This window comes from Equus caballus, chromosome 1 (assembly GCF_041296265.1).
Source record: "Equus caballus isolate H_3958 breed thoroughbred chromosome 1, TB-T2T, whole genome shotgun sequence".
Taxonomy (NCBI): Eukaryota; Metazoa; Chordata; class Mammalia; order Perissodactyla; family Equidae; genus Equus; species Equus caballus.
The window spans coordinates 174931111-174945021 of NC_091684.1; the positions used below are offsets into that span (position 1 = coordinate 174931111).

The 13911-nt window shown below is 47.7% G+C and overlaps 2 protein-coding genes across 4 annotated transcripts; one reads left to right on the forward strand and one right to left on the reverse strand.

Annotated features, from left to right (window-relative positions):
• Window positions 1-25: 25 nt before the first annotated feature.
• GMPR2 (guanosine monophosphate reductase 2) lies at window positions 26-7404 on the forward strand. Its single transcript, XM_005603249.4, has 10 exons — window positions 26-429; window positions 815-935; window positions 1482-1601; window positions 3969-4052; window positions 4196-4363; window positions 5200-5281; window positions 5373-5479; window positions 5666-5708; window positions 6396-6555; window positions 6758-7404. Exons 2-10 carry the CDS (start codon window positions 849-851, stop codon window positions 6945-6947), a joined length of 1041 nt encoding a protein of 346 aa, XP_005603306.1. The 5' UTR covers window positions 26-429; window positions 815-848; the 3' UTR covers window positions 6948-7404.
• Window positions 7291-11706, reverse strand: TINF2 (TERF1 interacting nuclear factor 2). 3 transcript variants are annotated; one of them, XM_001489710.7, is made up of 10 exons: window positions 11493-11706; window positions 10053-10955; window positions 9800-9904; window positions 9579-9680; window positions 9392-9499; window positions 9208-9304; window positions 8581-9043; window positions 8424-8491; window positions 8225-8316; window positions 7291-8091 (listed from the first exon to the last, which is right to left on the reverse strand). In XM_001489710.7, exons 2-10 carry the CDS (start codon window positions 10242-10244, stop codon window positions 8017-8019), a joined length of 1302 nt encoding a protein of 433 aa, XP_001489760.3. In that variant the 5' UTR covers window positions 10245-10955; window positions 11493-11706; the 3' UTR covers window positions 7291-8016. The 3 variants fall into 3 exon arrangements, with proteins under 3 accessions (XP_001489760.3, XP_005603305.1, XP_005603304.1); XM_005603248.4 differs by lacking the exons at window positions 8225-8316; window positions 11493-11706 and having other exon boundaries at window positions 7811-8091; window positions 10053-10740; XM_005603247.4 differs by lacking the exon at window positions 11493-11706 and having other exon boundaries at window positions 7987-8316; window positions 10053-10740.
• Between the last annotated feature and the right edge of the window lie 2205 nt (window positions 11707-13911).

Genomic DNA, 13911 nt, shown 5'->3' on the forward strand with positions numbered 1-13911 from the left:
TCCCGGGTTTCGCTTCGGTGGCGTCGGAAATGAAAAGAAGGCGGCCAGCTTAGTTACAGCAGAGATGACGCCTCCACGATTCTGAGAGACCCTTGCAAGCCCAGGCTAGTGGAGGGCGGGGGTGGAACGGACTACTTCTCCCATAGTGCCACGGGGCTCCGCGCGTTTCACTCTGGGAGTTGTAGTCTCCCGCCCCTCCAAGGGGCGACGGCAACGTTGAGGATCTAACGGCAACCTCAGTATGTGAACTCTGTTACCCAGAAGGCCTGGCAAGGCCCCGCTGAAGCTAGAGTTCCTGGGTTAATGTTTCTCGCCCGCAATTAGCGGAAGCTATTGGAGTAGCCCACAAGGCTCAGCGGGGCTGCTTGAGGCTAGTTGCTAAGCAAGGGGAACATCGGTCAACTGCCACCTGGGTCACGGCGACAGGAAGTGAGTACCCCTATTCCGGAAGCTGGTTATGCCCCCCCCACCCCGCATTCCTTTTCGTCCCCAAATCAGCGTCTTACTCCAAATTGCTCTTTCCGGGGGCGGGAGAATGAAAGTAGCGGGGTAACGAATGCACTCTTGTAGAGTCACTCATGACTCCATCCCAATTCTTCTCCTCACAACTAGTACCTAGGATGGAGACACCGAGGGTAATCGCAAACATGGGACAGGTCAAAGGTGACAGTCTTCAGGGACCATGCCTCGACCAATGCCCGGACCTTCCACAGTTTAAGCGAGGAAAGAGATGAGCCCTGCTGCTAAACCTAACAGGGCAGTAAGGCCTGCTACGGGTTCAGCTCCCCCCCTCCTGATTTTTCCTACCTTCCAGCCCTCAGATCCGTCACTACCCTGAGGATCTCGCTATGCCTCACATCGACAACGACGTCAAACTGGCCTTCCAGGATGTCCTGTTGAGGCCCAAACGAAGTACCCTTAAGTCTCGAAGTGAGGTGAGCCGGCTTCCCTAGTTGCACTTCTTGACCCCAAGTTCCTGGCGGAAGTTCCTGGCGGTCCAGGACTGAGAAAGATTCCTAGCTCTGTCCTCGTGCAGTACTTGTTTTTTGGATGAGTGTATTAGAAAACAAAATTCAATCAAGGAAGTCCGAAGACCTAATTGACTTTATTAAACGATTTATGAACTGGGCAGCATCGCATGTAGCCACCAGAAGGGAGCTCCTAGGGGTTGTACAAAAATCAAAGATTTTTAAAGGAAGAGGGGTGGAGCAAGGGAGTTGTTAACAAAAGAAGAAAAAAGATATTTTGGGCCAGACCATCTTCTTTGGGGGGCGCGGGGGGAAGGGAACTGGCACGGGTTTTGTCATGCAGATTACCTCACTAGTTCAACTCAGGAAATTTCAGATTCACTGTTTAAAGGTCACATTCTTGGGATGGGCTGCAACTCTAATTAAATCTTTGTTAGCTGTTTTGGGGGCCGTTATGGGCCTGTTATATAGTTTTTTTAAACAAAATGCTCAGTTTCCTCTTTATATCTGCAGGTGGATCTCACAAGATCCTTTTCATTTCGGAACTCAAAGCAGATGTACACGGGGATCCCCATTATTGCCTCCAATATGGATACTGTGGGCACTTTTGAAATGGCCAAGGTTCTCTGTAAGGTAGGACTTCCCTCATGCCCTCTCCTCAATGGTGTCCAGTTTATGTGGGCTGACTGCAGAGGTATTTGCGTCCCCATCCCCATGCCAAGTCAACTCAGGCAATTAACAATCAGGATGCTCCGATTTACTATTTTCTCCAGTACTAAGATTCCTTTATCTGATAAGTTCAAAGGACCACCTGCGTTAGTGATGTTCAAGGCTAAGTTTTGCCTCCATTTTTCTGATATAGGAACAGAACTTTCCCTTTTCTCCTGTCCAACAGTTTATACATCCTGCCAACTCTTCCCACCACCCAGGTCACCTCCTCCAAATCACATGTGTCCCTCCAGTTACACCATTGTTAGGACATAAGCATTCACTGTTTTAGTCCAGAAACTAAATATAGTTTGAGCATTCAAAAATTCCTAACTAGACGATCCTAGAGAGAAGAAGCTTATTATTCTTCTTTTATGCCTGCTATCCTTTTTGTTTTTTAATCTTGTTCTTTTCTATTTTGAGTCCTAGGTTCCTGGGAGTTTCTGGGATATGCTCAAAATGGAATGTGTTTTTCTTATATACAGGTTATTGTTCACTTTCAAAATGGAAGATGCTGCTTCTGTCAGTAATATTACCTGCCTCTATACTTGTAGCTGAGAAGGTAGATAGTTACTCTGGGCACTCTGAGAACACATGCACTCTTCTGGTTAATCCATGTAGCCCTGGTTGATGGACTCTGCTCCTGCTGTGGCTCTGTTAGCCTTCAGGACTTATCTCCCTTTCTCTGTTTTTGATTGCTGTAAGTCTTTGTGGAATGTCTCCTGTCATTTCTCTGAGGTTGATAGTTTGTGGAGTTTTAGTGCTGTATTGCTGTTGCCATCCACTAACTACTTAGGAGTCCTGCTGTTGCCTGCATGCCCTGTCGAGCAGAGTTGAGGAATGGGGAATCTGACTTCAGCGTCAATAGACATGCCATAATACATGGACCTCTTTGGGACTGTCTTGATGCTTTATGTTGAGCCTGGCTTTTCAGTACTGCCGATGAGTGCTAAAGAAGTCAGATTTTAGACAGAGAGCTAAGTCTCACAGTAATAATAAAAAGGTTGGATGCAAGCAGGCATCTTTTTCTAGATCTCTACCTTGGTATGTAATTGGATGTGCTCATTGTGCCAGTATATCTCCAAGGTCTGCTGACTTCCTAGATTGGTTTTTCTGTTTGTCAGCATATTGATGGCAGAGTGTTACTGAGAAAGCAGAATTCAATACCAGCTTTAGCTACATAGTGTTGATGATCTCTGACTGAGTATAGCAATCGCACTTCCTTACTGTTGGTTGATACATGACTTCCTTGGATTTCTGTCACTTGCAGGATTTGTGCTGTCTCAGTCAACTGCTGTCTCTCGTCTCTTTGCATGTCCGCACTTTTTTAAAAGATTTTATTTTCCCTTTTTCTCCCCAAAGCCCCCTGGTACATAGTTTTATATTTTTAGTTGTGGGTCCTTCCATTTGTGGCATGTGAGATGCCGCCTCAACTGTGGCCTGATGAGCGGTGCCATGTCCACGCCCAGAATCCGAACCAGCGAAACCCTGGGCCACTGAAGCAGAGAGCATGAACTTAACAACTCGGTCACGGGGCCGGCTCTGCATGTCAACACTTTTAAAGTACAAACACCAGCATTCACAGTGGCCAGCTTTCTCAAAGTATTGTGATATTGTTTGTAAGTTGTTGAGCTAGGGAATGCAAGTCTGATGAGTCATTATATCCTTGAACTTGGTTGACTGAAATAGACTGAATGACATAGACTTTTCACATTGGTGCATGTCTCAAGAAAATTTGTCCTTTACTCCAGTGGAGACGGAGAAAGGATGGGGTAGCACCTTATTGGCTCCATTCACCTTGAGGCCTTACCTTTTGTGAGCATTTAGACTCACTGGATTACTGCTGGTAAATGGACGAGAAGATAACCAAAAATAGTTTAGTTCAGTACTAGATTACCATAGGAGGAACGGCTGAGTCAGTGCAGGCAGACACCGGCTCTGTCTACCCTCTTCATGGTTCTAACCTACTGATTTTCCCACTGTACCAACAGCTTGTTCTTGTCACCTTTTAGGTCAGAAGCACCGTATGTGCTGGCAGGTGAAAGCCAATCTAGATGACAGTACTTTGGTGAGAGTGTTTGACAAGTACTAACTTATGGTAAAAAGCCCTACTGGGATTTGTAGGGAGAATAATGATTGAACGAAAATCCCAGTTAAGCCACTGACTTCTTCAAGTTGCTCGTTCCAGGCTTCAGTCCTTTTCTCCCTCAGATAGAATAGTATAAAGGTCTGTTTCTAGAAAAAAGCACCCTAATAAAGTTCTCTCCTTTCTGATGCCTTTCTTCTCCACAGTTCTCCCTCTTCACTGCTGTCCATAAACACTACAGCCTCAAGCAGTGGGAAGAGTTTGCTAGCCAGAATCCTGACTGTCTTGAGGTAACACTGGCCTTCCCCAATCCCTTCCTTATCCCAGTTTTCCAGAAATCTTTTTTTGTCTTGCTGGGGACCCACTCTCACCTCCCCACCTGGCTGCTCCCCGGGTCATTTCTGACATGCCAATGGCCCTGTTTCTCCCACAGCATCTGGCTGCCAGCGCGGGCTCTTCAGACTTTGAGCAGCTGGAACAGATCTTGGAAGCTGTTCCCCAGGTGAAATATATATGTCTGGATGTGGCAAATGGCTACTCTGAACACTTTGTTGAATTTGTAAAGAATGTGAGGAAGCGCTTCCCTGAACACACCATCATGGTATGTTTCTATCCCCCTGTAGTTGGTACATTCCTCTCCTTCTTCCCCTCTTTCCTGCCAAGTCATTTGTTACATCAGTTCATTTCTCTTCTGCTACATTGTGACTTTCATAGTCCACTTAATTTTGTTACTGGGTGATTATCCACGGTTCCATGCTTAAAATGTTTATTTATTGGTCAGTGCAGTTATCTCACCTTTGACAGAGAGTCTTTGTAAATCCAAAATCCCTGACATCACTCACCAAACCGTGAGGGAACAACACCGGCGGTCCATATACACCTGCCCACTGAAATGGACATGTTACTGCAATTATATTAAAGGGGTAGCATAAAACAATGTTTTATTTTTGTCCAAGCCTAGAGGAGTGATGACAAGGCCTCATTATCTTCACAGCATCTAGGGGGTCTCTCTGTTCTGTCCATCAAAAGCAAATACAGCTGTGCAGATGGGTATTTAGCCTTCATTACCATGTCTTCCTTTCCCTGAAGCCACAGACATTTTATGACATAAAAGTTTAAGGACAGGATATGTTGGGTCTCTTGGTGGGGAGGGGGAGATAAATCTGCTGTAAATCACATTTAAGCTTGGTCCAATTGGACCCCAGGTTTATTCTGGTGCAACAGTGACACTGGCCGCTCACCCCCTTACCTTAGCTTGGGAAGCAGGGTCCTTTGAAATGACTAGTCTGAAAGCCCTCAGAGGTCCCAGTAGAGGGAGCCCAGGTACCTTTTTTTGTCATAATGTTGGCAGGTCATGGTCCTGGCATACTATCTATGAGAGCATGCAACCTCCTCTCTCTTCTGACCCTAACAATGCTGTTTTGATTGCTCTCTCAGGCAGGGAATGTGGTAACGGGAGAGATGGTGGAAGAGCTGATCCTCTCTGGGGCTGACATCATCAAAGTGGGAATTGGCCCAGGTAAGCTGGTTCACTGGGAGCCACTGGCTACCCCTTCGGTGGCAAACACCTGTGGAGCACTTCCCTCTCATCCATGTCACGTTCTTCTCAGGCTCTGTGTGTACCACTCGGAAGAAAACTGGAGTGGGTTATCCACAGCTCAGTGCAGTGATGGAGTGTGCAGACGCTGCTCATGGCCTCAAAGGCCACATCATTTCAGTAAGGCCCAAGGGCAGGGTAGGATGAGAGCTGCCAAACCTGTGGGTTTTCTCCCAGGTATGGAGGCTCTGGTAGAGGTGCATCAGGACACCTGGGTTCCTGTCACTTTGAGGTGGGCCATGGGGACACTGCTGAGAGGGCTTGGGAAGGCCATGCTGTCTCTTCATAGTGTTCCTTACTTTGCAGGATGGAGGCTGTACCTGTCCTGGGGATGTGGCCAAGGCTTTCGGTAAGGACGTTGGGAGGGCACGGAAGGAGGATCCTGTAGAAGAGGATGAGTCACCTCTGAGGGTCTAGGATCAAGCTAGGAAAGGCTGAGAGAACCCTTCAGATTCTTTCATAATAGGAACCTAGTGACCTTGAAGCCTGTGGAGTCACGTGGGGCAAGCCAGCAGGGGAAATCCTGCAGCTTTGATATGGACTCTCCAAGTGTGGATGAGGACCACCTGCACCGTTCCCTGGGCTGGTAGACAATGTAGATTCCTGAGCCCTACCCCAAACCTACAGTCAGGCTCTGGGGAGCGGGGCTGCAAATCTGCCTTTTTCACAGCCTCCCAGGTAGTCCTGGCTCACACTAAAGTCAGAGACCTCTGCTCTTGGGACACTTGCAGTGAGTCTTGTTCAGCTGGGCACAGTAAAAAGAAATGACTAGAAGATGGCAAAAACAGCAAAAAGGAGACAGTAAAAGGCCAGGCAGGGACTCTCCAGAGGATCTTTTTAAATTCTTGGGGAAATCGGGCCTACTGAAGAGTAGAGGCCAGGGCAGAGCAGGCCCAGCTAGGGAAACAAAATGAGGAAGATGCTGAAATCACTGTCAGGACTGAAAATTTGGCATAAGTTTCTTCTGAGAGTGGGCAAGTGGGCATGTGGGCACCTGGGCCAGCTTTGTCTCTTCCCCCCTTGTTGATGCTGGCAGGGGCAGGGGCTGACTTCGTGATGCTGGGTGGCATGCTGGCTGGGCACAGCGAGTCAGGTGGTGAGCTCATCGAAAGGGATGGGAAGAAGTACAAGCTCTTCTACGGAATGAGTTCGGAAACAGCCATGAAGAAGTACGCTGGGTCCGTGTCTGAGTACAGGTATGTGTGGGGGCCCAGGAGCTGAGGGGTCTTGGAAAGTGTGACTAAGCTGGATGGCTGCAGAACTGATGGCTGCTGGGAGATGGATAATACTGTTCTTGGGAGAAAGGTGATAAACTGGGGCTAGATGCTAGAGAATGGGGAAGTCACTGGGCCTAAGGAATCCAAAAAGAAAAGGTAAGAAAGTTTTTCCTCCTCTAAGGGCCTCAGAGGGAAAGACAGTGGAGGTGCCCTTTAAAGGGGACGTGAAATATACCATCCGAGACATCCTTGGAGGCATACGCTCCACATGTACCTACGTGGGAGCAGCTAAGCTGAAGGAGCTGAGCCGAAGAACTACCTTCATCCGTGTCACCCAGCAGTGGAATCCAATCTTCGGTGACGAGAGCTAGACCTGAGCAATTCTGCCCTCCCAAGGCACCAGCACCCAGCACAGGGCTCCCCAGTGGGCCTCTCACCCATCCCAGCTACTATGGCCATTTATTACTTAGTCATTCCCTATCATCTCACTCCTGAGGGCTCCTGGAATAATTCTGTACTGCTCTGTCTGTACACACAAAATGCCCAGGGCACTCACTGGAAAGGAAGCAAGGCAGGCACGCTGAGATGATGAAGTGAGATAGTCCAATGGGAATCGGACCACCTAGCATTCTGAAGATTATCAAAAGGAAAAGATGCTGATTGCTACATCAGTGTTTTATATGGCCTCGGTCTGGAAGAGGTAGGCTTTTAGAATCATGTTTTGTGAATTAGCTTTATTAAATAGGATCTTTGAATATCTCAAAAACTTAGAAGTAGTATTTACTTATTTTAAATACCTCAATAAAGAGAGATCCCAACGACTGTAAAGAGATTCTGGGGCTTTCTGCACAAAGCTGGGCATCTGGGTGCTATTCCAGGGCAAGTAGAGATGGCGCTGGCACTGACCCAGTGGAGTCAAGGACAGTGAGTACTTCTCCCGTGAAATATCTCCATTCTAGTGCCACCGCCCCCAGGTAACATGGCAGCATGAGAATTTACAAAGTATATTCTGGCATCAGGACACACATAGATCTGTTCAGAATAGCAAAAGGAAATTTTTCTTCCAAGCTCTCAACCTGGTAACCCTTCTGGCCACATCTGAACAACACTTTCCAAGGGAAGTATAAAGGCGTAGGGATTCTTCCAGCTCTGGAGAGGCCCCTACTGTTTCTAAGGAGTGACCTAGACTGACCTTAAAGAAGCCTTAATTCCCCTCCCTCACACCAAGACAGTGTTGTAACAAATCCAGAGTTTAATCATCAAGCGTTAGAAAGTCATTTGAGCACTAGTCAGGCGTGGACTTCCACTTTATTCCCGCTAAACTGCGTGTACAGCTGAGGAGGAAGGAGACAGGCAGAGTGCAGAAGGCATTCCAGTCCTATCAGAGGAGTCTAGAGCTGTCTACATGGTCAGGGGAAGGGACAGCCACGGCACTGGGATTTAAGGGGGGAGGTATTCACAGAAGGTGGGGATCAGGGTGTCAAACTTTGTCTTCTGATAGTTATCCAGAGACTCCTGCAGAGAAGGGAGCAGGGAGAGCCTGTCATCATCTGAAACCACTGCGAGCCCTCCAGATTCTGGAGCATGTAGGTTTCTCTGTCTTGTTCTGCCCATAGCCTTCCCTAGCTTTCTCTTCCTTCCTACTCACCCTTCCTTCCCTCTGGCCATTTTCTTCCTCATCAGAGTCCAAAACCAAGTCCCCTATGGTAATGACAGAGCTGCACATAGATGGAGGACCCACTGCAGGAAGGAAAGCAGAGACAAAGCACTCTTCTAGGTGAACAGAGGCCCTCAAGAGTCCCCAAGAGAGGAGGCTGTCTGACCCAGTCCTGACTCAGAATACCTACCTGGCTTCCTGGCCCTAGGAGGTGATAATGATAGTCTCAGGGGGTCCATGGGGCAATCCAAACAATTCCTGAGGTGGGAGCAAGCAAAGAAGACAGGGTGAAGGGAAAGCAGGCAAAGAGTGTGCTGCTAGTAGGGGGAAGCAACCCATCTACTCACTCCTTTTGCTCCGAGGCAGACAAGTCAACTGAGTTCTCCTTCAGAGCCCTTCCCCCCAGGGTCTGGGATGCACTCTTAGACTTTCCAGTGGAGGCTGCTCGCCTGCCCACAGCACCTGCTGGATCTGCCACATGTGTCCCATATTCTTCCTGGTTCTCAGGCTTAGAAATGACCTGGGGTGGTGAACCTAGATTCCTAAAGGGTAACAGCATGACTGTGGGGCGCTCCTTATGGCCTCCTCTGGTGGATGCCCACTGGGACTGGATTCTTCGCCGGCCTAGAGGGGCCAGATTGAAGTGGTGGCCAGCCAAAGGTTCTGGGTGTTTCCTTGAGCCTGCTCCCTGAGGAAGGTATGGGCCAGGTCTGGCTTCTGGTAGAGGATCGTGGAGTGCTAGTCTTGGTTGCCGAGGAGGACTCTGCTCCATGGGCTCTGTCACATTCATGGAATCAGCATCAGAGCACTCTGAAAAAGAAAACAAAACTCCTATAAAGAGAACCGACAATAACACATCAACTCACTCTGGTTTCTGCCTCAGGCCGAGGTAACCCTTCCAATGGGCTGTCTCAAAAGGTCTCAGGCCAAACACTCTACCCCAAATTCCTACTTCACCCAGATAGTCCTGGTACCTGGAAGTGGCCACCCCATGTCCACACCATATTGGGTCAAGGCAAAAGAAGAAGTGACAGAAACTCCAGGCTGCATCCAACTCAGCACATCCTGCAGCTGTGGGCAGGGAGAGGGGCATGAAGACCACAGTTCTTAATACCACCACCCTGCACTCCACCCTGTTGTGTTCTGTCCCAACAAAACCTGCTGTGCCTGCACGCGAGGCAGTGCTTTCTCCATCTGACACAAGTATTCAAAAAACAGCTTTTCCATGGCAGCCAGAAAGGGTTCCCCATACTCTTGTTCAAGTTCCTGCAGGGGGGACGAAAGCTGGTCAGAAGTGGACTAGAGAAAACAGCCATGTCATAGCTTCCAAACCAGCCAGTCTCACCTGCAGCTTCGAAGCCAAATCCACAGGAGCCTCTGCCAGCTGCTTCACCTGCTGGCGAAAGGTTTCTTGTGCCTCCGAGATCTTCCTCAGATCCTGCTTTGTCTGTTGAGGGTAAGGAAGGCAGACAAGTTAGGGGCACCAGGATCCAGTGTCTGGGAGGAGCAGCAACTTTGCATGGAGTGCTGACTGAGTAGTTAGGGCTTGTTCCAGGTATTACTCACAGTTTTGGGGTCCCGCACTACAGGTCCAGGCTCTGGGAAGTGGTGATACAGGGCATTCAGAACCTGGGCCCAAGGCCGGCCTTGCAGGATCAGCTCTACCACCACCTGTGAAGGCTACTGAGCTCAGAATACCCATTTCAGGGCAAGTTGCCCTTTTCCACCGGTTCCATTCGCCACCCCTATGCGGCTGGCCCTTGTTAGGTCCTCCCATCGCGCCCCCTTCCCCTCTCCCAGGTCCTACTGGCTTCAATACCTTGGCCTTTAGGCCCATACACAGGCGTTCATGGTGCCGGTAGCGAACCAAACCAGGGGCAGCAGCGCGCAGGGCTCGCAGAAACTCCAGCACTTGCGGATAGTGCTCGACGCAGCGTCGGCGTACGACCTGCCAGCTGGCTGCGGCCGCGAAGCGCAGAACTGCGGGACCGGCCCCCGGGGGCGTGGCCATGGCCGGCGGGCTCCGCCCCGGGGGCGGCCCTTTTGGGTTCCTTCCTCCGCGGCGAGGTTTCCGGACTCCTCCCAGGGGCGGGGCAGCCGGCGGCCCTCAGTGGCTCGGCTGTCTCGATCTGCGCCGCGTCTTTCGCGATCTGACTTAGCACCCTTCCCTAAGTCACCAGAACGCTGGCGGTCTTCCCCAACTCGGGCTGGAGCCTGAATTTCCGGGGAAGCTGGTCGGCTTCACTGACACCGGGTCGCTCTGCTGTAAACGCCGCCACAGCTGTCTCGAACCCGAGGGCTGCCTCGCTTCCGGCTCCGCGACCAGCTTCCCTGCCCCGGAAAAGGACCGCAATGGCGAGCCAATGAGCCGCGAGAGCAGAGAAACTGACGCGGCGTCACAAGGCCCCGCCCAGGCAGATCCGGCGCCGCCCCGCCCTCTGCCCGTCACCGCGGTCGGCGGTTAGCCGGGGGGCACGCCCATCCGTGCTGCCCCGGCCGTTGTCCGCGGAGCGTGCGGAGCGGGCGCATCCCTCTCTGAAGTCTGACTGCCCAGCGTGAGGGCGAGGATCGTGCCGCTTCCCCTCTCCATCGTCTTCACCCCTGAAAGGCGGTTTCTTAAGTCCCGGCCCCCACAGCAGCGCCGGCCACGTCTTCCCCGGCGCCGCGCCGCTTCCAGTAAGAATCCAACTGTTCCTCTTGCTGAACAGGAGAGGGTGCCCGCCTTCGGAAAATAAAATACAAAGTTTGAAAGATACATCAGATTGTTAACCTGGTTTTCTTTAGATGGTGAAACTGTAGGTAATTTTTTGTGCTTTTCTGTTTGAGATCTTTTTTTTTTTGTATTGTGTAGTTTTTACATAAAAAATAAAAGTTTTCTTTTTCAAATTTCTGTTGTATGCTTACCCTAGTCAGCCCCATAATGTAACTGATTTACTTGTCTGTCTCCTGGTCACCCTTCCTGCTATCTCTCTTTATTTCCATCGCCAAGTACCTACAGAACCTGGCACAGTGTATAGCCTTTGTTGGTTGAATGAATTAACTGCCCTGACTACCTTCAGGGGTCCAGTGAAACCACCCTTTCCTTGGGCCGTCTCCCTCCCTGGGGACGATGGCGCCCATCTCCTCCCTGTCTCCACTCACGATCAGTCTTCTGAGACGATCCACACATTCAGCTGCCCGCGGGACATCTAGTTGGAAGTCCCAAAGTACCCGAATCGGACACGTATGAAATTCTAGTTATCTTCCTTTTTTATTTTACCTTTATTTTCTGTAAAGTTCTTCCTTTCTGTAGATCTGAGGTTCTGACCTACATAATTTTCATTATTTCTAAAGAATTTCTTTTTTTATTGACTTCATAATAGTTCACATCAATGCGAGATTTCAGTTGTACATTATTTCTTGACTGTCACCACATAAGTGCTCCCCTTCACCCCCTGTGACCACCCCCCACCTCCCTTCCCCTGGTAACCACTGAACTGTTTTCTTTGTCCATGTGTTTCTTTATATTCCACACGTGAGTGAAATCATCTGGTGTTTGTCTTTCTCCGTCTGGCTTATTTCATTTAGCATAATTCCCTCCAGGTCCTTCCATGTTATTGCAAACGGGATGAATTTGTCTTTTTTATGGCTGAGTAGTATTCCATTGTATATATATACCACATCTTCTTTATCCAATCATCAGTGGATGGACACTTGGATTGTTTCCATGTCTTGGCTATTGTGAATAGTACTGCAATGAACATAGGGGTACATATGTTACTTTGGGTTGTTGATTTCAAATTGTTTGGGTAGAAACCCAGTAGTGGGATAGCTGGGTCATATGGTAGTTCTATTTTTAGTTTTTTGAGGAATCTCCATACTGTTTTCCATAGTGGCTGCAACAGTTTGCACTCCACCAGCAGTGTGTGAGGATTTCCTTTTCTCCACACCCTCTCCAACATTTATTTTTAGTCTTAGTGATTATATCCATTTTAACAGGTGTAAGGTGGTATCTTAGTGTAGTTTTGATTTACATTTCCCTGATGGTTAGTGATGTTGAACAGCTTTTCATGCGTTTATTGGCCATCTGTATATCTTCTTTGGAAAAACATCTGTTCATATCCTCTGCCCATTTTTTGATTGGGCTGTTTTATTGTTTTATTGTTCAGTTGTGTGAGTTCCTTATATATTATGGAGATTAACCCCTTGTCAGATATATGATTTGCAAATATTTTCTCCCATTTAGTGAGTTGTCTGTGTGTTTTGATTCTAGTTTCTTTTGCCTTGCAGAAGCTCTTTAGTCTGATGAACTCCCACTTATTTATTTTTTCTTTTGTTTCCCTTGTCTGAGATTTGAAAAGATCCTTTTTAGTTCGATGTCAAAGAGTGTACTACCTATATTATCTTCCAGGAGTTTTATAGTTTCAGGACGTATCTTCAAGTTGAGTTTTATTTTTGTGTATGGCATGAGAAAACAGTTTACCTTCATTCTTTTGCATGTGGCTGTCCACTTTTCCCAACACCATTTATTGAAGAGACTATCTTTTCTCCGTTGTATGTTCTTGGCACCTTTGTTGAAGATTAGCTGTCCGTAGATGTGTGGTTTTATTTCTGCAGTTCTGTTCCATTGATCTGTGTGCCTGTTTTTGTACCAGTACCATGCCGTTTTGATCACTATGGCTTTGTAGTACATTTTGAAGTCAGGGATTGTCATACCTCCAGCTTTGTTCTGTTTTCTCAGGATTGCCTTAGCAATTTGGGGTCTTTCATTGCCCCATATGAATTTTAGGATTCTTTGCTCTATTTCCTTGAAGAAGGTCATTGGGATTCTGATTGGGATTGCATTGAATCTGTCAATTGCTTTGGGTAGTATGGACATTTTAACTATGTTTGTTCTTCCAAACCATGTGCATGGAATATCTTTGCATCTCTTTATGTCATTATCAATTTCTTTCAGTTATGTCTTATAGTTTTCATTGTATAAGTCCTTCACCTCCTTGGTTAAATTTATTCCTCGGTACTTTATTCTTTTAGTTGTGATTGCAAATGGAATGGTATTCTTGAGTTCTCTTTCTGTAAGTGCATTATTGGAGTATAGAAAAGCAAATGATTTTTGTAAGTTGATTTCATACCCTGCAACTTTACTGCAGTTGTTGATTATTTCTGTTAGCTTTCTGATGGATTCTTTGGGGTTTTCTATATATAAGATCATGTCATCTGCAAACAGCAAGAGTTTCACTTCTTCACTCCCTATTTGGAGTCCCTTTATTTCTTTCACTTGCCTTATTGCTCTGGCCCAAATCTCCAGTACTATGTTGAATAAGAGTGGCGATTGAGGGCATCCTTGACTTGTTCCTGTTCTTAGGGGGATGCTGTTGAGTTTTTGCCCATTGAATATGATGTTGGCTGTGGGTTTATCATATATGGTGTTTATTATGTTGAGGTACTTTCCTTCTATCCCTGTTTTATTAAGAGTTTTTATCATAAATGGCGGTTGGATCTTGTCAAATGCTTTCTCTGTGTCTATTGAGATGATCATGTGATTTTTACTCCTCGGTTTGTTGATGTGTTGTATCACGTTGATTGATTTGCGGATGTTGAACCATCCCTATGCCCCTGGTATGAATCCCATGTGATCATGATGTATGATCCTTTTGATGTATTGCTGAATTCAGGTTGCCAAAATTTTGTTAGGAATT